General features: G+C 38.2%; 1 protein-coding gene across 1 annotated transcript in view; it reads right to left on the bottom strand.

The window, feature by feature from the left end:
• Positions 1-19,528: 19,528 nt before the first annotated feature.
• LOC105004362 overlaps positions 19,529-27,356 on the bottom strand; it is a 178,147-nt gene continuing 170,319 nt past the window's right edge. Inside the window, exons 2-3 of the mRNA XM_010861955.1 lie at positions 20,198-20,371; positions 19,529-20,035 (exon numbers count right to left, since the gene is read on the bottom strand). Of these exons, the coding sequence (XP_010860257.1) occupies positions 19,529-20,035; positions 20,198-20,371 (681 nt within the window). The remainder of the gene's footprint in view (positions 20,036-20,197; positions 20,372-27,356) is intronic.

The following is a 27,356-nucleotide window of genomic DNA, read 5'->3' as shown; positions in this document are numbered from 1 at the left end:
TCCCCATGTCATTCTTTCTTTTAACTTCCAGCTGAGTCTCCATCTGGAGCGCGGAACCCACCACGCTTACTAATCATGCCTGGGCTTCTAAGACCCACTCGAGAAGGTGTCTAGGGTGAGACACCTTCCGCTATTCGAGAGGGCGCCTGCGGCCTACGTAAGTGGTGCAAACTTCTTGTCTTGAAGTTTTATTGGTCTCCCGCGTAAACCAAGCTACTCAGCTTCTTTTCTCCACTGAATTTTCCTACTGAGCTATCCTCATTCTATTGTTCTCTATATCTCTAATTAGCATATAAATAGTCGCCGACGCCGTCTCCCCTTCGAATACCCTGGATCAGCCGGGGCTGGTCCTCGGCAAATACCAAAAAAAGATGTCCTTTTCCTCATAGGGAACTGGAATGCAAAAGTAAGAAGTCAAGAGATACTTGGAATAACAAGCAAATTTGGCCTTGGAGTGATAAATGAACCAGGTCAAAGGCTAACAGAGTTTTGCCAAGAGAACACACTGGTCATAGCAAACACCCTCTTCCAACAACACATGGACATCACCAGATAGTCAATACCAAAATCAGATTGATTATATTCTTTGCAGCTGAAGATGAAGAAGCTCTATACAGTCAGCAAAAAGAAGACCAGGTTCTGATTGAGGCTCAGGTCATGAATTCCTTATTGCAAAATTCAGACTTAAATTGAAGAAAGTAGGGAAAACCACTAGACCATACAGGTATGACCTAAGTCAAATCCCTACGATTATAGAGTAGAAGTGAGAAATAGATTCAAGGATCAGATCTGATAAGAGTGCCTGAAGAACTATGGACAGTGGTGGTTCGTAACATTGTACAGGAGTCAAAGGAGACTAAATAATAATGATATAGTCATTAAGTATATTCAAGGTCTTTTGCTCTTTCTCAAGGTCTACAGATAATATTCTGAGAAATATCCTGTGAGTTGTCTTATAGATATCAAAAACCAGGTGGAGAAGTAACTACATGATGACCAGACTGTACCCAGCACATAAACTGCCACAATTCCGAGAAGCGATCTCAGAGAAAATGGGACAAATGGACCCTGCAACTGAGGATTAACTGCACCCAAAACAATCAACATGATGCTGGTCAGACCACCAAGGACCAATCTGAAGATGACTGTCAGAGATGAATGAGCTGTTACTGCATGTAGCTGCCACGCCCGCCACCTGGCTTCTGTCTATAAAAGCTCTTGCCCCACTGATGCCCTGAGGGGGAGTCAGCCTTTGGACAGACGTGTGTCACCCCTCCCCCTTCGGTTGCTGCCATCTGAAATAAAGCAAATTTTCCTTTCCACCAACCTGACCTGTTTATTGGCTTTTGAGCAGTGAGCAGCTAGACCCACTCATGACTTTCAATAACAATTCCATTTTCAAAATAGATTAAAAAGCAGTAGATTTTTAAGAAAATAGCTATTACCCCTGATAGCAGTAAAAGGTGACTCCTGTATCAGATCTTCAACACCTACCTGGAGCTGAAGCTGGTCCTTCACCACCTTGTGATATTTCTCAACTGCTCTGCTGTTACCTCTGAGGGCCCTAAACCCAAAGAAGTGACTTCAAAGTTGAGATATTTCAGTCCATCAACTCCAACCATGCATCTTTACTTTTTTAATTTTGGTCACTGACTTTTCCTGAACATAGTCTTTTGAAAAAATGGCTCATCACCTAACTACCTCATACTTTCTTTACAACTTCTGCACAATTAATTGCCTCTCTTCCTACTGTTTTCTTGAAACTCAAATTCATGTCACAGGGTTTTCTGGAATCTTGGTCCATTGTAAACACTCACCACTCCCTTCTGAAAGTGCTTTTTCTACTTCACTATTATGAACAAATCCTCTCCCACATCACTGTCTCTAGTACAACGTGTCTCTTCTACCTATCAGCCACCTCAGATCCTGGAAAGAGCATTGCTTCTCTCCTAGTTTTTCAATTTTCTTCTGACTCTACGTACTAGCTCCTTGTTTTCTGAGTCCTTTCTTCCTCTTGGCTGCTATCATCTGCTGACCTCTGAGTAATTCCTTCAATTCTTTGGAAATTTTCTATTTGACCTATACTGCTGCTGCTGCTAAGTCGCTTCAGTCGTGTCTGACTCTTTGCGACCCCATAGACGGCAGCCCACTAGGCTTCCCTGTCCCTGGGATTCTCCAGGCAAGAACACTGGAGTGGGCTGACACTTCCTTCTCCAATGCATGAAAGTGAAAAGTGAAAGTGAACTCTCTCAGTCATGTCCGACTCTTCACGACCCCGTGGACTGCAGCCTACCAGGCTTCTCCATCCAAGGGATTTTCCAGGCACGAGTACTGGAGTGGGGTGCCATCACCCTCTCCGTATAGCTTGTCTCTACTCCAAGTGCTTTTTTATCTTGAGTCATCTTAATATCTAGTCATATTATCCAACTACACAATAGCATTATAATTTTTGAACGTCTAAGCTTCAGCTGCCTTCAACCTGCTCTCTGCTTCAGTCACTCCCTCCCAACGCACATCCTTGTCACCACAGGGTTCCCTGTTTGGTCTCTTTCAAAGGACTCTTCCTCCATCACTCTTTCTCTTCCTTTCAGATTCTCATGCCCTTGCTGACAACATCTCTTTTACTACTACTAAGGGCAAAGACCCTTGAGGCCTCTGTTTCCTTCAGATTTATCAATTCTTTTCTGATTTTCATTCCCTGAAGCCCATGGTTCATCACCAGAACTTCCCTAGCTAGTATCTCTAAGTCCCTAGTTCCCAAATCACTCTGCTGAAACTAACCAGGCAAAACTCTAACCTTGAAGAATACTACAAACTCACCTTGCTTGTTTCTATACTTGGATGACCATGCTTTGCTGAAGAAAAATCACATAACTGTATGGCTTGGATTAATCATGAACTCTCATCTCCAACCCCAACTAGGCCCTTAGCACTTCCTGGCAATCCTGTTACAATGTCCTCTTCAGTTATTTATAGTTCATGTATTCTTTTTTTTAATTAATTAATTTTTTTATTGAAGGATAATTGCTTTACAGATTTTTGTTGTTTTCTGTCAAACCTCAACATGAACCAGCCATAGGTACACATATATCCATATATCCCCTCCCTTTAAAGCCTCCCTCCCATCTCCCAGCCCATCCCATCCCTCTAGATTGATACAGAGCCCCTGTTTGAGTTTCCTGAGCCATACAGGAAATTCCCGTTGGCTATCTGTTTTACATATGGTAATGTAAGTTTCCATGTTACTCTTTCCCATACATCTCACCCTCTCCTCCCCTCTCCCCACGTCCATAAGTCTGTTCTCTATGTCTGTTTCTCCACTGCTGCTCTGTAAATAAATTCTTCAGTACCATTTTTCTAGATTCTGTATATATGTGCTGCTGCTGCTGCTGCTGCTAAGTCGCTTCAGTCGTGTCCGACTCTGTGTGACCCCACAGACAGCAGCCCACCAGGCTTCCCCATCCCTGGGATTCTCCAGGCCAGAACACCAGAGTGGGTTACCATTTCCTTCTCCAATGCATGAAAGTGAAGAGTGAAAGTGAAGTCTCTCAGTTGTGTCCGACTCTTCGTCACCCCATGGACTGCAGCCTACCAGGCTCCTCCGTCCATGGGACTTTCATATGTGCTAGAATATGATATTTATTTTTCTCTTTCTAACTTACTTCACTCTGTATAATAGGTTCTAGGTTCATCCACCTCATCAGAACTGACTCAAATGTGTTCCTTTTTATGGCTGAGTAATATTCCATTGTGTATATGTACCACAACTTCTTTATTCATTCATCTGTCAATGGACATATACTTTATGTATTCTTAATATGGCTAATTCATACTTGTTCCAAGTTTAAATGCAATACGCTAATCAATCAAATTTTACCATAACCAATGTTATCAGAAAGTAATGTTACAGTTGATACATTACTTTTATCAGGCTTCCAGGGTAACAAAGAAAAACAGTTAACCAAATATCAACTGCTCATACATAAAGCTAAAAGGTTCTGTTAACCCTTTAGTCACAAAACAGTTTCAGATTTTATTAATATGGTTCTGCTTCTATGTCTATTTTCCACATTAATCAGTAACTTCTTTGAAGAAGGAACTGAATCTTATTTCTATGTACAGCTCCACATTAGATAGATACTCAATAACTACTGCAGTCTGAATATATCTGGAAAGCAGTGAAAGTGCTTTCCTAAATACTCTAGAAGCATAAGATTGGCCCATGACTGAAAATACAGTTTATTTTAAAAATCAGAGAACACTCATATCAAAAAAATATGAAAATATGGTCTGAATACCATGTTCTAACTTAGGAAGCAATTAAGCATGAGATATGCTTTAGTAATACTTTTTCAAATATGCTTTTATATTTTGAAAGTTATAGCATTTGAATGAGTAATTCAGTTTAAAATACATTAAGTATCTGCAATAGACTGATAATGGCTCACAAAGATTTTTCCCTGTTCTAATGCATAAAACTTCTGGACATTACCTTATATGGCAAAAGATGTGATTCAGTTAAGGATCTTGAGAGGAGGAACTTCTCCTGTATTACCGAGGTAAGCCCTAAATGCAAACACATATATTTCCTTATAAGAGAAAGGTAAAAAAAAAAAAGTAAAATAAATAAATCAAAAGAGAGAGGTAGGTGCAGTTTTGAAACTCCTGTGAGATGCACACAAGAGAAGATGATGTAAAGATGGTGGCAAAGATTAAGTGATATGATTACAAAGTAAGGAATGCCAAGGATTGCTGAGAGGCACCAGAAGCTAGAAGAGGCATGGAACAGACTCTCCCCGGAGTCTCTGGAGGAGGGAGCGTGGCCCTGCTGACACCTGAATTCCCCATTTCTGGAAACTAAAACTATGAGAGAATAAATTTCATTTTAAGTCCCTCAGGTTTTGGCAATTTGTTACAGCTCCCACAGGAAATGAATATAGTATCACTGGCTTTCAGGCACTAAATGAGTCTCTAAAGACATGAAAATTGAAAAAGAAAAAGTGGAGAGGGTCATGTTCCCTGACCACTATTAGCTCCCCATTTAGTGATGAAAGCTAACATAGAAATTAAAGAGTCATCATACAGATGGCTTCCATATTGGAAACATGTATTGTGGTTCTGGAAATAGAAGAGATACAATAAACTGATGAGGTCATGACCACATGGAGCAGCATCTGGAAATCAAAGAAATAAGAGTATGATAGGTCCAGAGAATGGTGAGCAAATTAAAGTGGTAGATGGATTATCAATGATGAAGGACAGGCAAGCCTGGCATGCTGCAGTCCATGGAGTCGCAAAGAGTCAGACATGACTGAGCGACTGTACAACATCAAATAGGTGGTAGGGAAATTGAAGGGAGATGAAACTGGAATGGTAAATTATAAAGCAATGCATTATTCTTTAGACAACAGGAAGTCACTGAAAGACTTCAACGGGAAATCAATATGCCTTGATTTCTGTTTTAAAAAGATAACTCTGAAGCATTTATGTGGAAAATTCAGTTAAGTGGAATAACTCACTCCCCTGATGATACCCCCAAAAACAAAGTGTTACCTAACTAAATTGGTTCCAATAGCAGGCAGTGAATTTTCATTTGTTTTGGCAATATAGTAACAAGCTAGCATGTTTAAATACAACTGCCAGACAGGTCATTAACATTTCTTTACTCAGCCAAAATAGAATTTTTAATACCTCTCATTCCTAAAAGAGAAGGTAGATTTAAGTAGAGAGTCTCAATTTATCACATAAAGTATAATTTTAAAGTATCGAAATGGATACTTTAAGGCAAGAAACTGAGAAATGTAGCCTCCTAGAAAAGATTTCTTATAGCCTGATTTCCCCCCTTTCTAAATACTGATAGGTAATTTCCTTCAAAGGCTATTAAATGGAGAATAAATTCATTATGTCCTCATGGGTAAGAAATTATTAGCCTAATTAAGTCCCTTGTTCCTTCAGGGGGGAAAAAAATCCCTAAGAAAGAAAGCTGTTAAGGAATTTTTAAGGGATAATAAATGTTGGTCTTAAAAAAAAAAATACAGGAAGTAATATAAGCAAGCTGCTTCTGTTAAGCAGTGGCCAAACTGTACCAACAAAAATCTTGCAGTTCTCCCTGAGGAAGTAAAGAAAAATTACTTCCTAAAGTAGCCACAAGTGAGTGAACAGAAGTTAGAGATAAAAATCTACATTTTGTGGGCTTAACAAATAATGCAGAAATGCCAGACCAAAGACCCATTTTGAAATTCTTCTGCTCATCCAGCTTGGAGATATTCATTACATAATGAGTCCATTTTTTAAGACTTTAGAGCCCAAGCCACGCACTGACTGTTGACCAAGAATCACAAAAGCAATAGTCGAATTTTCAGCGTTAGCACCAGTCCACAAAACTATGAGATCATGACCCAAGTTATATTTCAAAGACAAACATTTTTATTTTCCATGATTAAATCAAGTCATAGATCTCTGCTTCACTTTTTTGCTTGATCACTATAGCCCAAAGTAAAGTAAGGCGCCATAAACAAAGCCAAATAAGCTATTTATTGTTGCCTGAATATTCCAGATTTACCAGTTGGTTGCTAGCTCTGCATTTCCCCACTGTCCCTATTAAGTCTTTCTTCTTCTTTTTTTTCCCCTCTATTTAATAGACCCTGATTGTACATATGGGACATTCAGTGAATGGAGCAGATAAAGTAAGTGTTAATGAATTTATCACTTTATTTGTAGTAGTCATAAATTCACTTGTAAAGCTCATGACTCTCAATGAATGTTTGACTGGAAAAAATAATGGTATTTGAAAAACAATGAATATCTATTGTCCTACTCAACCACACACTATAGACTTGGCATGAAGCAGGGAAAAAGTGAACAGTCCTTGCTCTTCCAGTCAGTAAATCTAACTTTACTGCTGAATCAAAATTTTATAACCAAAAGAAAACATTTGTAATACAATAGTAATTCTTTTTAAAAAGATAATGGTGAAGGTGTTGATAGATATGCATTGGAAACAGGATGTTGAACTCGGAAATCAAAGTGACAGAATCACCGTTTCCCAGCAAAGGCTCACATACCACAAGGGTCTATTCATTCTAATCTTGATCATACTTCTCTTAATTTACATAATCGTGCTAATTCCTCTGAACTTCAATTGTTCCATATTGCTTATCATGTACAAAGCATGGTGAGAGATATCAAGTAGGTATGTTGAGGGTAGAAATGGTGTGGTATCAGTAATATCTGGAACACTGTGTAAGGTTTCAGATCTTACCTGTGTGTGTGTGTGTCTGTAAAGCTTTCTCTCTTATCCTAAAATCTAAGGAGTTTATACATTTAGAATTATCTGAAAGGATTATCAGTCCACACTTAGATACGGGTTTGGAAAATCTTCAGGACAATCAGTTCTCAACAACTCTATTTCATGCTTCCAGAGTCACAAAAATGATGCTTCTGAGGTAAGTATCTGAGACAATGCTGAACTAAAAAGAAAAGCATCCAAGTGAACACTGATTGGATCAGCAAAAGATTTGCAAAATAAATTCTGAACTGTGTTTTTGAAGTTAAAGAGATATTTTCCAGAAAAAGAAGAGTAAATGGCATTCTACTCAGAGAAGAAAAAAACAAAATTCTGTAAAGCAATTATCCTTCAATTAAAAAATAAATTTAAAAATACATGCTCAAAGTTACAGAAGCATGGAATACCATGGAAAGTACAGGGAACAGAAAGTTCTGCACTGTAGTAGAAGTCTGGAGGTATGGAAGAAGAGGGAAGATAAATTGAGGTCCCTGCCCCCCCCCACAGCAAAAGCTCAATCTTGGACTCTCATTTCTGCTTCCATCCTCTTCCTCAACATGCAGTCCAATCACATTTCCCAAATATTTATCCCAACTGTTGACTTCTCAGTCTTGCTTATCCTACACCTCCAGGCAGCATGTTGTTTTAGGAAAAGTATAAGTTTGGAACTGGACTTTTGGTTTTGGACTTTTTTTGAATCGGAACTGATTTTTTCTGGATTTGAATCACTGCTTGATAAATTAATAGTTGTATGGCCTTAAGAAAGTTACTTAACCTCTGGGTATGCATTTCTTCTCATGAAAAATGGGAAAGATAAAAAAAAAATGGGAAAGATAATGCTTTTCCTATAGAGTTATTCTGAAAATTAAATGAGATCATACCTCTGGAAAACATATGGCATATATTTATGACTTTGAAAAAAAGTCCTCCCTTTCCACTTCTCTGAGAAATCTCGAAGAAGGTACGCCTTTCAAAGGCAGATGATTCTGTTGTGAATTCCAGCTTCTGATACTACTAGCTATATGGCTTTGGGTTTAACTCTCTAATCCTCGGTTTTCTTATTAATAAAATAGAGATAATAATCCAATCTCAGAAAGTTGTATGGATTAGATAAAAGGCACCTCTTCCACTGCCTTGCAGTTAGTTCCCCTGAATGTTCTCTGAGCACCTATGAGGATGTGTTGATGATTACTACACTGAGCTCCTCACAGTCCTACTGTTAAGGTTACAGGCTACTGGGAGGAAAAGAAGGATTCCATGTACCAAGTGCAATACACAGTACAGAGTTTCTTTTATCTTTACAACAACCTTGGAAATTAAGTAGATGTCAGTATCTCTATTTTTTATACAAGTCTACCTGAGTTTCACAGTGGTTAACAACTTGTTCAAGGACACCAAACACTAGAGATGGAAAAATCTTCAATGTTTGTATTTACTTCAGAGTATCAGCTGCCTGTTTTATCAGTCTGCAGCTCTTTCCCATGTAATACACTGTATATTAACATATGCTATACTGAGCTGCCTCTAGCTTTAGGAATTCATATATCCTTAAGGAAAATATCCCAGTATCTCCTGAATTTCATGGTTTATCAACATGGCACAGAAAGTCAGACTAATCTATAGTGGAAAATAGTATGTCTAGCTCCTGAAGCAAATTTAGGAGTGTAATCAACATATCTGTCCTATAATAGAACAGCCTATGAAGCGACTTTTAACCCCATAAAATGGAATCAGAGCTCTTTCCAGACTTGGGTTCATCACATCATTAATATTTCTGGATTTTACTGAACACCGAGAATTCCAATATTCTAACAAACCAAAAAACTCTTTTGAAAACTTGTAGCAATATTTAAATAACCTACTTTACACAAGAAACAAGCTTTAACCTTACCTGAAGAAGAACAACAAAATTCTATAATTAAAAACAAAGTCTTAGAATAGCACATTTAATCATCACTGCAAAACACAGTGCTATTCTTGGCCATCAAAGTTTAAATAGATTTTATATGCCATAGTTATATCAGAAATGTTGATAAGGGGCATTTTATAGCGCTGTTTTTAGAATAAATTCATAAACATGGTACCAATTGAGAAATGAATAGTCATAAATCTATTTCTGAGCAGTGGGTGATTAAAAGAAACATATGAAATGAGTAGAATTATCCTCGTTCATCTTTTTTTGTTGTTTTATGAAAGATCCAAATCCGGTTCCAATCAATGGGAAGATCTTTGAAAAACCTACCTTTGTAAGACTGATTAAAAATTTTTTAAGAATCCCACAAAACAACAACAAAAGTGAAATCTGTTGAATAATATAATTTTTTCTCCAAATTATTTTTCCAAATTCTCTGCCAAAGCAAACACATGGTATGTGTTAGTCAGCTGGGTCTGCATCAATTCATCAGTTGTATGAACTGCACTGATTTTGTTGCCAAACCTATTACACTAAATCCCACTGTTTTTAAAACCTGACTCTAAACATCCTTTTAAGCTTGCAGAACATTCTAAGTGTAGTTTAAATGTAGACTATTTTTAAATTACTTTTTCTTTTTTTTAGAAAACTTTGGGAATATTCCTCTTGGATAGACCCCACATTATAAATTCTTTTGGTACCTGCTAACAGAAAGGTACGATATAAACCTTTGTCCTTTTGGCACAAAGTATAGAGAAAGGGAAAAGCTTATTTTCTCTATTTTTGTGAAAGGCTTTATTTAAACATTCCCCAAAGTAATAGGAGCTATTAGAATAGTTTGACAAGAAACGTTATCAGATAGTTGGAATCTAGAATTTTAATATACAAATGTGAATTTTATTCATTCTGAATAAAGGTCACTTATTCTATCATAAAACAGAAATTATTCATCACCCTTTGATGATTTTTATAACCTTCACATAAAGAACATTATATTTACTGCTGCCCATGATCTTCAAAAATAAGGCTGATAATGATGATTACCATCTCCCTGTTTCCGAAGAAAAAAGACCTAGAAGAAAATAATTCTTTCCATGATTAAGTATAAATTTTTATTATAGCTATAAAAAAGTAACTGATGGATGCAATGTGAATCTGCTACAATTTTCAAAAGGTTTCATTCTCAGTTTATGCCACATTCTAGTCTTTAATTGTAAATTTTAAGTTGAGCAAGTCTCCAATTCAAGATACCTGAGGTTTATCTGCCTAATCTGAATATTATATGTTAATGTAATATTATATGCCAACATCTCAGTAATTGAAAACTTCAGAAGAAAACATCCGTAAAGCATCACCACCTCATCTCTCAGATACTTGAATCTGCTCCTATCTACTCTGTCTTCCCTCTGGTTAAAATGGATGAACTCTTTGTTCATTCTTTGCTCTCAGCAAATGCCAGCCTCTTCACTTGCTTTCTAATCTCATTTACTCTCTTCAACTCAAGAACACTGATTTAGCAATTCTCACTTCTCTCTCCTACATCATCAGCTTTTTTCCCCCTTCCATCAGTGTATGAAAGTTGAAAAAAAAAAAAGATCTCTCACCATCATTACTTATTTCCCTCCTCCCATAAATACTCTTTACACTTCCTTCTCTGTAAAGTAAAACTTCTCAAAATATTCAAGATTTTCTACCACCACATTACTTAAACTGTTGTTCTTGAGGTCACCAAGGGCCACTTTTCAGTTCTTCTATTACTTTATCCCTCAGCGGCTGTCCATACAACTAGTCACTCCTCTGCCTGTAAACGTATCTTTGCTCCCAGGTCACTACAATCCCTGTTATCCTCTTTTTGGCCATACTTTTTATTCTGCTTTGAAGTTTCCTCTTCAGCTCTCCAACAACCTCTGAATGTTGAAACACCCAAAGGCTCAATTCTTGCATATCTTTTGTGTCCTCACTAATTCCCTTTCGTCCGGTCTCTGCTACAATTCATATTTCCCAATATAGCCTGAACGTCTCCCTAGACCCCAGGCCCAACTACACACCCTATTTCCACATAGATGTCTAAGAGGTATTTCAGCTTTCCACATCCAAATCTGAACTCTTCACCTCTAACCTCTATCCACATGTGCTCTCCCCATGCTGATTAAGGGCAACTCCACACTTGTATTAATAGTTGTTCAGAGAAAACATTTTACAGAGTTTTATCTCACAACTCACATCACATCCACAGCAAATACCATTAGCTCTACCTTCCAGATATACCTGGAATCGACTGCCTCCTACTATTTCCCACATTAGTCACTATTCTAAGTCCACTGAATTACTGCCAATAGCCTCTTAGAGGTTTCTCTGCTTCTACCCTTTCTCCCCTTTACACTTTTCCCAACACTGATAAAATATACGTCAGACTATGCACAATTCTCAAAATTCTCCAGGAGCCCTTTATCAAACTTAGAGAAAATCAGAGCAATTGCAACAGCTACAAGGTCCTGTGTAGCTTGGCTCCCCGTGTCTCTGTGATCTTATCTTCTACAATCTCATGCATTTACAGTGCTCTAGTCACACTGGCCTCCTTTATGTGCCTTGAGTTAGGCATTCCCTCCACTTCAGGGCCTTCACAACTGCTATTTGCTTTCCTGGAATCCTCATTTGGTATATAACCCCAGGACAAGTTTCCTTTAGCTCCTCCCAGTTTTGACTCATATATTATCTTCTCATGGTGTCCTTCTCTGAACATGCTATTTAAAATTGCAATTGCCCCCTGAACACCCTCTCTTCCCTTCCCTTGGTTTATTGCTCTTTGGCATCATTATAATTTAACATACTGCATAACTGATTTATTTAGTTAGCTTATTTCTGTCTCCCACTCTTCACTTACAAGTTCCAAGAAGGCAAGGTTTTTTTGTGTCTTTTATTCATTCTCAGATAAAAAAGAAAGAAAAGTGTTAGTCGCTCAGTTGTGTCCAACTTTTTGCGACCCTGTGGACTGTAGCCCACCAGGCTCCTCTGTCCATGGGATTCTCTAGGCAATAATACTGGAGTGGGTTGCCATTTCCTCCTCCAGGGGACCTTCCTGACTGTACATAAAGAAGACTTCATTAATGTGCATTAAAGGATAACCCAGGTAAACCTGTCATAGAAAATTGTCTCTTGAGCCTTTAAATTCTATACCAATTCTATACCTCTGGTTGGCCAGTGTTTGTTTATTTAGGTTTTAAAGTGAATGACCTGGGGCTATTTGTTTCCATCAACCTGACTGTGAATCTAAAGGCAAAGTTGAAATTTCAGTCTGCTTTTCTTGCTATCCTCAGAAGAGATTGCTGTAAATCTACTCTATGATTCTCATTCTGTTCAGCTTACAAACAGCTTATTATTTTCTGTAATCTTTGTCTTATAATAAAGCACTGCTGAAAAATTAAACAGAAGAAAGTTCATTTGCCATATAAGCTATGAAAATGATTTGCTGGTGGTGATTTTACCCTTCACTTGCAAGTTCTAAGAAGGCAAGGTTTTTTTCATGCTTTTATTTATTCCCTCAGAGCTGGTGCCCAGACAGTTGTTTCAAATATTACTGGGGCTCAATAAATACTTGTGAAATAAATACATAAGTAAGGAGTAGAGTCCATGCTGATTAAAAGCACAGATTTCAGTGTCAAGGAGACCTGGATATGAATTCTTGTTCTGCCTCTTACTTAAGTAATTTACCTTAGACAAGTAATTTTTCTTAGACCCAGATTATTCATTATAAAATAGATATAACGATACTTAGCACTAAACATTTTTCCTATAAACTTGAAGGGAAATAACAAAATTTAAGCAAAATAAAACAAAAAAATGTCATTTAAGAGATGGGAATACCATCTTACCTGTCTTCTGAGACAGGCGATACCATCTCTTACCTGTATGCAGGTAAAGAACCAACAGTTAGAACCAGACATGGAAAAACAGACTGGTTCAAAATTGGGAAAAGGGTACATCAAGGTTGTTTATTGTTACCCTGTTTGTTTAATTTGTATGCAGAGTACACACGCAAAATGCCAGGCTGGATGCATCCCAAGCTGGAATCAAGATTGCCAGGAGAAATATCAACAACCTCAGATATGCAGATGATACCACTCTAATGGCAGAAAGCAAAGAAGAACTAAAGAGCCTCTTGATGAGGTGAAAGAGGAGAGTAAAAAAGCTAAATTAAAACTCAATATTCAGAAAACTAAGATCATGGCATCTGGTCCCATCACTTTATGGCAAATAGATGGGAAAAAAGTGGAAACAGTAGTGACAGATTTTATTTTCCTGGGCTCCAAAATCACTACAGATAGTGACTGCAGCCATGAAATTAAAAGATGCTTGCTCCTTGGAAGAAAAGCTATGACAAACTTTGCATATTAAAAAACAGAGACATCGTGTTGCTGACTAAGGTCTGTCTAGTAAAAGCTATGGTTTTTCTGGTAGTCACTTACAGATGCAAGAGTTGGACCATAAAGAAGGTTGTGAAAGTGAAAGTGTTAATCACTCAGTCATGTCTGACTCTTTGTGACCCCATGGACCATATCCCACAAGGATCCTCTATCTGAGTATCCTCTGTCCCACAAGTATTCAGGCAAGAATACTACAGTGGGTAACCATTCCCTTCTCCAGGGGATCTTCCCAACCTAGGGCTTCAACCTGGGTCTCCTGTATTGTAGTCAGATTCTTTACTGTTTGAGCTACCAGGGAAGCACCCTGGTAGCTCAGATGGTACCAAGTTGAGCAGCGAAGAATTGATACTTTCAAATTGTGGTGCTGGAGAAGATTCTTTAGACTCCCTTTGCCAGCAAGATCAAACCAGTCAATCCTAAAGGAAATCAACCCTGAATATTCATTGCAAGGACTGATGCTGAAGCTGAAGCTCCAACAGTTTGGCCACCAGATGCAAAGAAGTGACTCACTGGAAAAGACCTTGATGCTGGGAAAGATTGAAAGCAAGAGGAGAAGGGGATGACAGAGGATGAGATGGTTGGATGGCATCATCGACTCAATGGACATGAATCTGAGCAAACTTAAGGACACAGTGAAGAACAGGGAAGCCTGGCGTGTTGCAGTTCATGGTGTCACAAAGAGTCCAGACATGGCTTAGTGACTGAACAAACAATGGTAACCATCAATAAAGCAATAAAATAAGATTGTCCAAATATATATGATAAATTGCAATTACTTTAATTGACCATCAAGTTAATTATTTTCATTATTTCAAATTTACTTAAAACTTATTTTTCATTTTATAGTGCTATTTGATACTCATTAAAAGATGGTTAAGAAAATTACAGTATATTTCTTACTAGTTTTCAATTATAAAATGTAATTTTGTAAATAATACAGTTTTTTAGATATACTTTCCATAAATAGTTCCATATTCAATTTCAAAATGTAATTGCTCAACAAATGCATTTTAAAATAATAAAATAAATTTAGATGTTAATTATTTTGGTTAGCTCCAAGCTTAGAATGAGTTTTATTTTAAAGTTGTCTGATGGCTCTAGGCTGTAGATCTTATGAAACTTCCCCTGCCATTCTATTTATCCACAAGATTTCCCCAACTACCTACCTTCATGTCCAATATAAAAAGATTGCACTTCACAAAACCCAATATTGGCTATGTTCCCAGATACATAGATTTCTACCAATCATAAATTTCTCTTGCCTTCTAGTGTGACTATCACCATCTCAAGCTCCAGTAAAATTAAATAATACTCTATTCCACAAAAACACTGAGGCTCCCTGATCTAGTCTACTCCTCTTATTAAAGAATAGGAAAAGTGAAGCACAGACACAAGTGGTTCAAGTTCACAAAGCTAGTCTGTGAAAAAGTTGGTTTTTACCAAATAACCAACTGCCTGTTTTGTTCAGAGATTTTTTTTTAAACTTTACTCTGTGGCCTCAATTTGGAGAAGGGAATGGCAACCCACTCCAGTATTCTTGCCTGGAAAAACCCATGGACAGAGGAGCCTGGAGGGCTACCGTCCATGGGATCGCAGAGTCAGATACAACTAAACAACTAATACACACACACACACACACACACACACACACACAAGCACATAGCTTCAATTATCTTCTCAGCTTTATTCTAGAGCCAAACATCTTATTTTATGATCTTAACACATATATGTATGGTTGTGGAATATTGTGACTAAAACATTTCATGTGCCACTGAATATTGTTTTCTGGCTACCTATCTTATAATTTAAGTTATTGGTATAGAAAAAGCCTAGGAAATATACATACATTTCAGTTATTGGCTATTTTCATTAAATTTTAATGTAAAAAAAGTCAGATGTCCAACAACTGGTTGTTTGAATTTTTAATAATTATTTATGGAGTATCTCGTATTTGCATCTGTTTTTAAACTGTCAAATATTCTTAGTTTTACATGATTATTTTATTTCACTCAGTATCTAAGTCCAAAGTGAGGGCAATATAGTCACCTTATTTGGCTGGGTCAGCCATCATCAAAAGACTTGAACAGTGTGGACCACAAACAATAACTTTCTTCTGCTAGAACTTGGCTGACAACACAGGTTGTGCCTTCTGATAAAAAAGTAATTCACAATGATAAGTATCACATTTCAGATAGTCATTTTAACCCCATAATCCAAGTTGTTGCCTCTAAGCAACCTATTTGAGATTACTGTTCTAATACCTATCTCAATTTACCAACAATTAACATGCAAAATTTATTCCTGTCAACTGCAACTGCCAAGACCTAAACAGTCACTCAATTAAAAATTCTGTCCTGACCACTCAAGGTCTCTGAAACAACAGAAGATCTTGATATTACTGCTTGATTGACCTCCTGATCAGCTTATGGAGAACAACCTGCCTTAATTTGACTCAAAAAAAACCTAAGTACTGGAGCATAGCAATTCATTGAGGGTTTAAAGTAGAACAAACCACTAGTAGGATTTTTCACTGAATGTATCTTTTTAAACTATTGTCTAAAATGACCTATCTGTTCCAGTAAATGGTGTGTCATATAAGGAAATACCATTAATGACTATCAGAAATGAACTCCTGAACAATGAGACAGTGGTTCTATACCCTAGCTGCACTGTAAGAGGCAAACTTTTATATTGAAAAATATTTTAAGAGCTGTAGTTTTTCCTCATCTCCTTTCCTCCACAAGCATGATATGCAGTAAAACTTGGTGAAGGCTGAAATCGGTATCTCAGGCTTTACATTCCATATCCCTGAGTGTACCAGATTATCTTCTAACACCCATTTGATAATGTTCTGCCTTGACTGGTTTTTAAATATTACAAAGAAATATGTTTCTACTACTCTTCTTGGAAGATTAATTCTCCTCCAATCTTTAATGCTATATTCAATCCTTAAAACACCCATGTAAATTTTTTCTCACAGTGAGAATTTTACTTGTTGAACTTTTTTCTATTACAGTATAATAGGACTTTATGTCTTGAAATAAAAATATATATCCTCCACAACAGGGTAGCTACTTAACCTGGTAATATTTTACATATGTGAGTAGTGAGATGACTTCAGCTATTCAAAAAGCAATAGTAATTCATTACCACACCAAGTTGAAATTATTTCCTCCTTTACAATAGAAAAGATGAAGCAAAATAATCTTTAAAAGTAAAATCACAGGTTTTAAAATGGTAGCTGTTTCTGGTGCTGTGTGACATGGAAGGAAATGTGACCTACTTAGAAATTTCTTAAAAAAACAGATTCTCAATTATTTTATTAGCTATCATTTTCTGATACTTTTCAATTTTATTTGTTCTTATTTTTCATTCATCTTCCACTATTTAGCATCAGACTCAACGAACACACTTCTGTGCTCTAGAATTGACTCAGTACATTGTATACATGCAAATCTTAAAGTTGAGATATTTTGTATCAGGACAAAATCCAGTAATACATAGAGGTGTATGTGTGTGTGTGTGTCTGTGTGTAAACCCTTTATTTTATCTAAAACTTAGAAAATCATAGTTCTATTTCCAAGGTAAAGTGCCAGTAATAAATTCTATAAGGTACACTATCTTTGAAATTGACCCTGTCATACTGTATGATATCACTTATACGTGGAATCTACATATAGATACAAATACAACAAACTAGCGAATGTCGCGAAAGAGAAGCAGATTCACTTATAGATTCAAATACAACAAACTAGTGAATATAATTTTAAAAAAAGAAGCAGACTCACAGATATAGAGAAGAACTAGTGGTTACCAGTGGGGAGAGGGAAGAGGAAAGGGGCAATATAGGGGTAAGGGATTAAGTTATACTAACTATTAGGTATAAAGTAAGCTACAAGGATACTGTACAACACAGGGAATATAGTCAATATTTTATAATAACTATAAATGGAGTATAACCTTTAAAAATTGTGACTTGCTATAGTGTATACCTATAACTTATATAATATTATACAGCAACATACTTTTAAAATTTAATTATATTAAAAAACTGATCCTATAAGACAATATCCAATTTATATCTGGGAGCATTAATTGATGAATAAGCATGAGTATTATTGCACTACAAAATTGCTTTTATGATTTGTATAAAGTAAATGGAACTATGTTTATTGTGAAACTATTTTGATAATATCAACTCCTGGGAAAAAAGAGGTGAATTTTTTTCACTAAAGTGTTTTATTTGCTATAAAAACCTGCTGTGTTATAACTCAACAAAGCAAGATGTTGGTCAAAGAGAAAGGCTTTTCAAAATATTTTGACCTTGAGATCATCGAGAAACAACTCAGAAGTAAGAGGCACAGTAGAAATGGCTATGAATCAAGAATAAGACTTACCACTGATTATTGCTTCATTCAACAAGCCTATGTTTTTCACTCATATCACAGTCCAAATGGGTTTTGCCAACTGCAACTGACCTTCCCTGGTGATTTGGTATCTGGCTTCTCCATCTTGTATTGTTGAGATCTTCCAGCGCCGCCTCAGTGCCCTCTACATTCAGGCAGCCAGTGAGCAAAGAGCAAAGCTGAAGAAAAACATCCAAGATGGTCTACGATTAGGCTCAGTACACATCACTCCCACCACATTCATAGAGCCAGAACCAAGAAGGTGGCCTGACCTAACTGCAATAGGGATCAGGAAATCTTGCCTTTGGGTGCCCATGAAAAGGAAATGGAGTTGGTGAGCATTAAGATTTGAATCCTGTCCCCCCAAAAGCTTTATGTTAGTGCCCTGACATATATAACCTCTAGAACCTTAGAATATTGTATTTGGAAATAAGGCATTTACAGAGGTGATCAAGTCCAAATGAGGTCATTAGCATGAACCCTAATCCAATCTGACTGGTGTCCTTACAGATAAGGCCAAATTTGAACACAGAGACAGACACGGACACTGGAGAACATCATAGGAAGAGAGAGAGGGAAAAAATAGCTAGCCACAAGCCAAGAAATGCCAGAGGCAACTAGAAGCCAGGAGAGATCTGGAAGAGATCATTCTCTAGTACCTTAAAAGGGAGAATAGCCCTGCTGAAACTTGATTTTAGGCTTTCTGCCTCCAAAACTATGAAACAATACATTTCTATTGCTCTGAATCACCCAGTTTGTGGTTGTTACTGTAGCCCTAACAAACTAACACAATGAGCATCTTGCTGGCCTCTATCACCCTTCTATCTCTGGTAAATAGAGGCAAGGTTATTCAGAAAAATTCTTCCAAATAAATCAATCAGCAAAAATTCTGGGTAAAATATTTGTGTGTGTTGCTAAATTGCTTCAGACATGTCCCACTCTGTGCGACCCCACAGACTCCAGCCCGCCAGGGTCCTCTGCCCATGGGATTCTTCAGGCAAGAATACTGGAGTGGGTTGCTGTGTGCTCCTCCTGGGAATTTTCCCAACCCAGGGATCGAACTCATGTAAACCTACTTAAAAGCATCAAAGAACTGACAAGGTAAAAGAATGCTAGTCCAAGACAGGTTGGTAGCCAAGATGGTAGAAAAGGATGACCATGAAAAAGGATAGCAAAATTATAGCTACTTACATTGATAAGGAAAGCCTGAACACTAGCAGGAAAATATCTTCTACAAGTGAAAACAGAAGAAACCACAAGTAGGCAGATAGGAGGGGCAGAGATGTGGTATAGTCAAGAACCATACCAAGGGATGGTGACCCATAACTGGAAGATAATTACAATTAAGGAGGTTCTCCTAGAGAAGTGAGGGGTCAATGCCCCACACTGAGCTCCCCACCCCCAACCTGCACCAGGAAGGCCAGCCCCCAGAACGCTTGATTTTGAAGGTGCTTACTTTTGGGAGAGCCAGAAGGTTGTAGGTCACAGGGTGCACCCAAAATCATGAGACCCAGGACGGAAAATGCTCTGGACCCAAGTCGGAAGCAGTAACATGAAAGTTCTCTGGGTCAGACCCACCTGTCGGTCTAAGAAAGTCTCCTGGAGATGCCGGAGGCAACTGGAGCTCACCCTGGGGACGCAGCACAGGCAATAACCGTTTTGGAGATCTCCTGATACCACAAACGTGAGGTGAGGGCCAGCGGCCATTTTGGAGCCTCCCTCCCTTGAAGCGTATTAGGCCGGGAACCTGGCCCCACCTACCACCCTGCCGGCACCGGAACTGGGATCCTCTGGAGGTATCGCTGACCCGACAGGCCACCTGCATGAGGACCCCCTGAGCAACCGGCCACCTGGGAACACGGCCTGCACAGGAGAGAGCCTGGGATCCAGCTCTTCCCACCAATGCAGCGGCACTAAACTCAGGACTCCAGGACCCATCAAGTAGTTGTAAGGACCTGGCCACCCCGCACTCGCAGGATGACCCCCATTCCAGAAACCCAAAGAACTTCTGTGGGAGAACTTGGGACCTTGCTTTGCCCACCAAAGGGCCAGCACCACCTCAGTGACCCCTAGGCCTGGCTCTCCCCACCTGATACTCTCTTCAGGCGTCCGCCTCACTCACCAGTGTATGTAATCAGCCCGAGGATCACCCAGTCCTGACCCCACTCACCAGTAGGTAGCCCACAGCCCCAGGACCATGGCAGCTCTGCAGCCCACAAGGGCTGGGTCCTGAGGTCCCTGGCTGCAGAGTCCTTGGGGTCCTGGGTCCTGTGCCTGTGCACTGACTGGGATATAAGGTCGGGGATCCTGGGCCCTCTGCTAGACAGGTTCCTATCGGGGGCGCCTATGGGTTCAGAAGTCTTAAAGCAGCCCACCTGCTGGTTGATGGGGGCAGTGTCCCCACCCAGTAGATGCCTGACAGGCGTCCCAGTCCTAGAGCCTCCAGGCTGTGCACTGGGATGAGGCTGTGTCTTTGTGCTCAGAGGTAAGAGACCCTCCTGATCTGCAGTCTCCTTTCAAATTACTGTTTCTGACCTAGGTCTCACATCAGGTAAGGTTTTGTGTGTGCCCTTTCAGAATGGACTCTATTTCCCCCAGCCTTCGTCCATTCTGAAGGAGATCAGCCCTGGGATTTCTTTGGAAGGAATGATGCTAAAGCTGAAACTCCGGTACTTTGGCCACCTCATGCGAAGTGTTGACTCATTGGAAAAGACTCTGATGCTGGGAGGGATTGGGGGCAGGAGGAGAAGGGGATGACAGAGGATGAGATGGCTGGATGGCATCACTGACTCGATGGACGTGAGTCTCAGTGAACTCCGGGAGTTGGTGATGGACAGGGAGGCCTGGCGTGCTGCGATTCATGGGGTCGCAAAGAGTCAGACACGACTGAGCGACTGATCTGATCTGATCTGGGACTCCAGATAGTAAGTGCTGCTGGCCTTCATGGTCATGTTCTGGGGGCTGAACATCTTGGTGCAGGAACCCCAGGCTGGGCACCCAATGTGAGAGTCAGAGCCCTCATGCCTTTGGGAGAATTTCTGTAATTGTAATTATCTCCCATTTGTGGGTCACAGCCAGGAGAGCCTGGTGGGCTGCCATCTATGGGGTCGCACAGAGTCGGACACGACTGAAGTGACTTAGCAGCAGCACCTGGGGTTATGGAACTTAACTGTTCTGTCCCTCCTACCCATCTCCCTGTGGTTCCTTCTTTATATCCTAATTTTTCATCCATGATTGTTCTGTAAATAGTTGTAAACTTGATGTAACCATGAGAAGAGATGAGCTCTTGGCCTCTCATACAGGTCAAAACAGGGTTTTAAGCTCTGCTGAGTACACACAACATCACAGGCAAAATTTTGCCGTTAGTACAGAAAAACAAACTCCAGAAGATAGTGAAAGACAGGGAAGCTTGGTGTGCTATGATCTACGGGGTCAAAAAGAGTCAGACACGACTTAGCAACTGAACAGCAACATAAAAAAACTATAGAAAGTCATTCATTCTCAATTTTATTTTCTCATTAAATCAGTCAAGTTTTGAATGTTAACTTTTATCTAGTTTCTCCAAAATGCTTTAGGAAATACAAAGATGCATACAGAAGGTTTCCTGCCTTCAGAGACCTAACCAAACAGTTAGGGACACTAAAAGTTCTGAAACAGAGAATAATAAAATATAGCATAACAAAAGAGTAAATTAAGTTCAGTTAGTAAGATTTAAGTAGGGATGCCATATTCATAAAGTAAATCTATTTTATTAACCATATTTTTCTCCTAAGAGATGAATATATCTGAACCCTCAGTCTATATGATGATGGGATGTCTTTCAATCCTTGTTTGTCCTAGATTCTGTAGTTAGTGTTATATTTCTCCACAAGAATATAAATATCACTGAATGACTTCAGGCCTGTTGAATTTTTATTGCCCCCTTCCAGATCAGATTAAAAAGAGAAAAAAAAATCAAATAAATATTTTATTGCTGTAAGGGCTCTATTTAGTGTAATAAATTATATTCTGCATCTAGTTTTCTGAATTCTATTTTCTAAACTCTTGGATCCTCAAGCCATATTAGAAAGGATGCAGGATTTAAACAAACATGAATAAAAATAAGCTCATTTCAAGTAGAGAATCTGTAATGAATTTTAATTTTTTTTTTATTTGCAAGTGAGAGATGAAAGAATTAAACTCTCCAGTTTTCAAAGGAATGTAAGACCACAGAATAAGAATAAGATGGACCTCCAGTATTTGGGCAGGTGTTGAAAAATACGACCCTGGATAGGAAAACTGTTTGAAATCTAATAGGTATCTGTTAGAGTGCTCTCACACACACACTTATTTTCTGTGCATTATTGAAACTGATTCATTACAAACAACCTCAATAGCTAACTACTCTAAAAAAGTTTAAAACTACTGAATAAGAGAAAGAGAATTAGCTCTCTGATCCCAAAAGCATTCATCTTCTGCTCCACTGCAAACAGCATACTTTGACAAGTCTGTATATTCTGTGAGCTAAAGCACATGAAAGATTTTGAAAATGTAAATAATTAAAGAAACCCAAAATATGTTCTTATTAAATTATTTGAGGGTAAACATTCCAAGAGATCCAATTTCTCTCACAGTACGTGTCTTTATAGAAACAGAAGTACATGCAAGCCATATTTGGGCTTTGAGGGAACCTCAAATTCTTTAGAAACCACTTGGAAACTTCAAATACAATCAGCCAAGCTAGAATCCAGGCACGTCTCTAAAAGAGCCACCATTGTCAGATTCTCTCAGATGGTTATCAGAAATCAAGTCAAAGGAGACAAAAAGAAAAGTTCAAAAGATGAATAAAATTAAGATACAGCTGTTGAGCTGATCTCTATCAAGTAGCAAAAATATTAAAATGTAAAATCAAACCTGAATATGAACAATGTAATCATTAGGATATTCTAACTTACTGTGAATAAAAATCTTGCCAACCACTGATGTATCAGGAGTCTAAGGGTATGATTTAAGGATACTAGAAACTGGTGAGAGAGAGAGGTGGGGACAGAAGGGGAGGGGGAAGGATGGAAAGCTAATGATTTTATAATGAATTGGTTACATAAGCCAGAGGATATGAATTTCTTTAATGTAAAACTGAAGTAGAGCAGAAAGGGATTAGCAGGCCAAACCAAAATCCACTAAAAAGACATTTACCATTTACAATTGTGTTTTAAAATCTGTTACAAGCTAAAAAAAAAAAGAAAAAAACATTTCTATTTCTTGGACACTAAAACATAGAAAGATCCATCTGAAATAACTGAAAAAAAGACAGAATCCTGAAAATAGTTCCTATCTTAATTATCCTTAAGTATTCTTTGTTATTATAGGAAAAATTGAAATCATTAGTGTTTAACCAACATATATAAACATCCAGTAATATCAAAAATTATCCCACTAATTGACCTAACTCCCAGTCTAGGTATGGAAAATTATACTGCTTTGTCATTTTACAAAGAAAAGTTCAAGAATCAAGGTTCAAACTTCAATAATTGAAGCAAATTATATAAGGAACTGAAACATTTGTGTAAAATAAGGTAGAGTCTAAAGAACAGTGAACGATTTGCATCATTTCATTTGCTTAGAAATATTAAAATGTATTTTGGCAGGGTGTTTTGTTTCTTATTTAGTTTTAAAGTTCCTATAGATAACTTTGAAACTATCCCATCAATTGAAATTTAAGAGTTTACTATTGTTATTTAAATCATTTTACTACAAAATGTGGTGTGGGGAAGACTTGAGAGTCCCTTGGACTGCAAGATCAAACCAGTCAATCCTAAAGGAAATCAACCCTGACTATTCATTGGAAGGAGTGATGCTGAAGCTGAAACTCCAATACTCTGGCTACCTGATGCAAAGAGCCTATTAGAAAAGACCCTGAGCTGGTAAAGATCAAAGGCAGGAGGAGAAGGGGACAACAGAGGATGAGATGGTTGGATGGCATCATCAACTCAATGGACATGAGTTTGAGCAAGCTCCAGGAGTTGGTGATGGACAGGGAAGACTGGCGTGCTGCAGTCCATGGGGTTGCAAAGAGTCGGACACAACTGAGTGACTGAACTGAAATGAACTGAACTGACTACAATATGTGAAACAGGACACAGTTCCAATAGTTTACAATTTAAGACTGGAAATGTTTACCAGAGATCTTGATAACTAAAATGTTATACTTTATTAACTAAGGAGAATATTGCTAATTATAAAATGTTTATTTGGTAGCTGAGTAAGACAAGTCTAGAAAACCATACCTTTTCACTTCCCAAACTTTAACATTCTAGTAAGGAAGACAGAACTGTACATGAAGCATGAATCAACAGCCATAACTGGCCCTCTGTCTTGGTCTGCCAAGTTATTTTTCTAGTCAGCTAATTATTCACAACGATTTCTAGTTTCTTCTATTCTAATTAAATCTCCAAATGCCCCCATAATCTAAGTCTCCCATTTAATTTTCAGCAAATTATCATCCCTCCTACATAGCAAAGGAAGTTCAAACCATGAGATAGGGTCTGCAGCTCCCCACAGGGAATCTATAAACCTGCATCTATCTGGGCCTACTGATAAAAATAAGGAAGATGCCTCTCCTCTTATCAAGACCAATACCTAACCTGTGTGCTAGAATTGGTTCTCCGATACTTTACTTTTTGTGCCCCATTTTTCCGTCAGTATAAACAGTCTCAAATCTCTCTCATCTTTACAACCTTCCCACAATTCCCATTTGGCTACTATCCTGTTTCCCTGCAGAGCAAAATTTCCCAGGAATGTGGGTTTATGTTAACTTCCTCACTTCTTTCCTACTTCTTTCCTCACTTCTTTCCTACTTTTCGATAGTCTAAGTTCTATTTCCCAATATTTCTTCATATCAGACGTTCACTACAGCAATCAGTGTACGCCATATTGCTAGACACAAAAGCGACTTTTCTGTTTTCATTGTATTTGAGTCTTCAGCAGTAAAGGCCAAAACAGTTCACCATTCTCTTTGAAAAACTTTTCCTTTAACTTTTGCAATACTGCATGCTCCTGGTTTTCCTCCCATCTCCCTTTATTCTGCCTTTAAGACTCTCCATAAACGAGTCATTTTTTTGTGCCAGGCTTTCAATGCTGGAGTTAAGACAAGGTCTTAGTCCTCTTCTTCTTTAAGTCCACAAAAAGGATTGTCTTTTATGGGCTTCCCTAGTAGTTCAGCTGGTAAAAAATCTGCCTTCAATGCAGGTAGACCCCAGTTCGATTCCTGGGTGGGAAAGATCACTGGAGAAGGGATAGGTTACCCGCTCCAGAATTCTTGGGCTTCCCTGGTGGCTCAGTTGGTAAAGAATCATCCTGCAGTGTGGGAGACATGGGTTCAATCCCTGGGTTGGGAAGATCCCCTGGAGAAGGGAACAGCTACCCACTCCAGTATTCTGGCCTGGAGAATTCCATGGACAGAGGAGACTCACAGGCTACAGTTCATGGGGTCTTTGGACAGGACTGAGCAACTTTCACTTTGTCTTTTATAATAGTACATTTCAAATAATAAATAGGTTAACAGAATTAATTTTTTTACAGATGAAAATATTGAGGCTCAGAGAAGTACAGTTATTTATCCAAGCATTCGGGAAAACACTTCTTCCCTAATCCAGATGCTTTCTTGTAGGGAGATCTCTTATAGAGTAACACTCTTGTCCTCTCTTACTACAGCCTTACGTGCTCCTCTCCGCAGCAAGAAGGGAGTTGATATCATGGTAAATTTGGTAGAAAGAACTGCACATTCTCAAATCCCATTTAATTCTTCTCCCTCTTTGGTATCTGCCTGCTAACTAAAATCAAACATTCACCTACTGTTCTATACCATAAATTTAAAGAGGCCCTCATGAGGAATGCCTCTCATTGCCCAACTAACCGATGACTAGGTAACTGTTATAAGGGATGAAATTTGAGAAAGCCCTCTGAACTAACAAATTTATTAAGTTCCCCAACAGTTTTAAAGGAGAAAACTATTGTTTCATTCTCTCTAAATATGATGTTTCTGTTTCAATTGGTTTAGAACATGGATGGAGAAAAGAATTTTTATGTACTAATTTTCAGAAAATACTTAATATCACACAAATGTATAGATAGGAATATTCTTTTTGAGGCCTCCAGACTGATGGAACGAAAAATAATGTAAATCTGTACAGCTGATAAAAAAAAATCTTAATCTCTTAAATTATTAAAATATCAAATAGGTATATCTGAGCATCAACAAATAAAGACAGTAATGAATTTAACTCATTGAATAAAATAATCATGAATCCATGTTGACAATAAATTTATAGGTAGATAAATAGATAAAGGAGAAGTAAAAGTTTTTCTTATATAAAATGTTAACTAATAAATATAGAAGGAATAATTATATTTAAAAATCACCATTTTGAAACCATCAGAGTAAATATTTGTTCAGGCAAAAATCAGCAATGAATGCTAAACTCAATGGAGGAGAGAAATGAATTCTATGAAGAAGATATTTACATAGTCTCAAAACATCTCTCCATAAATCACTTAATTAGAAAATGAAAAATCATAACTATACAATGGATAAAATGGAAACACTTTGGCCACGTGGTTCAAACTAGCATCTCTTGTAAGGAGCAAACATTCATTCATGTGCTTTAGGATACAGTATCCTGAGCAGGACATGTCATCACTTCTGTGACATTCCAGCCAAAAATCTGTAACCTTAATCTAATAATGAGTACACATAAGACAAATCCAAACAGAAAAATGCCACAACATAATTGGCCTATATTCTTATGAAAGAACCTCCCCAAAAAAGGCTGAGAACCTATTTATTTATTAGCTGCTGTTGCTGCTGCTGCTAAGTCGCTTCAGTCGTGTCCGACTCTGTGCGACCCTATAGACGGCAGCCCACCAGGCTTCCCCGTCCCTGGGATTCTCCAGGCAAGAACACTGGAGTGGGTTGCCATTTCCTTCTCCAATGCATGAAAGTGGAAAGTGAAAGTAAGTCGCTCAGTCGTGTCCGACTCTAGCGACCCCATGCACTGCAGCCCACCAGGCTCCTCCGTCCATGGGATTTTCCAGGCAAGAGTACTGGAGTGGGGTGCCATTGCCTTCTCCAATTTATTAGCTAAATAAAGCTAAAGAGACATGACAGCTAAAGACAAAAGGTGGATTCTAGACTGGGAAATACTGCTGTCAAAGATGTTTTGGGGATAATTTATGAAATTGGAATGTGGACTATAGATTAAATTAATGTGTTAATGTTAAATTTCTGATTTTGTTGTCTATATTAGGGTCATATAAGAAAATATTCCTAGTCTAAAGAAATGAACTTTAAA

This window comes from Bison bison, unplaced genomic scaffold (genome assembly GCF_000754665.1).
Source record: "Bison bison bison isolate TAMUID 2011002044 unplaced genomic scaffold, Bison_UMD1.0 scf7180017864473, whole genome shotgun sequence".
NCBI classification, from domain to species: domain Eukaryota; kingdom Metazoa; phylum Chordata; class Mammalia; order Artiodactyla; family Bovidae; genus Bison; species Bison bison.
Note: the sequence above shows the minus strand (reverse complement) of the source record. Positions and strands in the feature narration are given on the sequence as shown.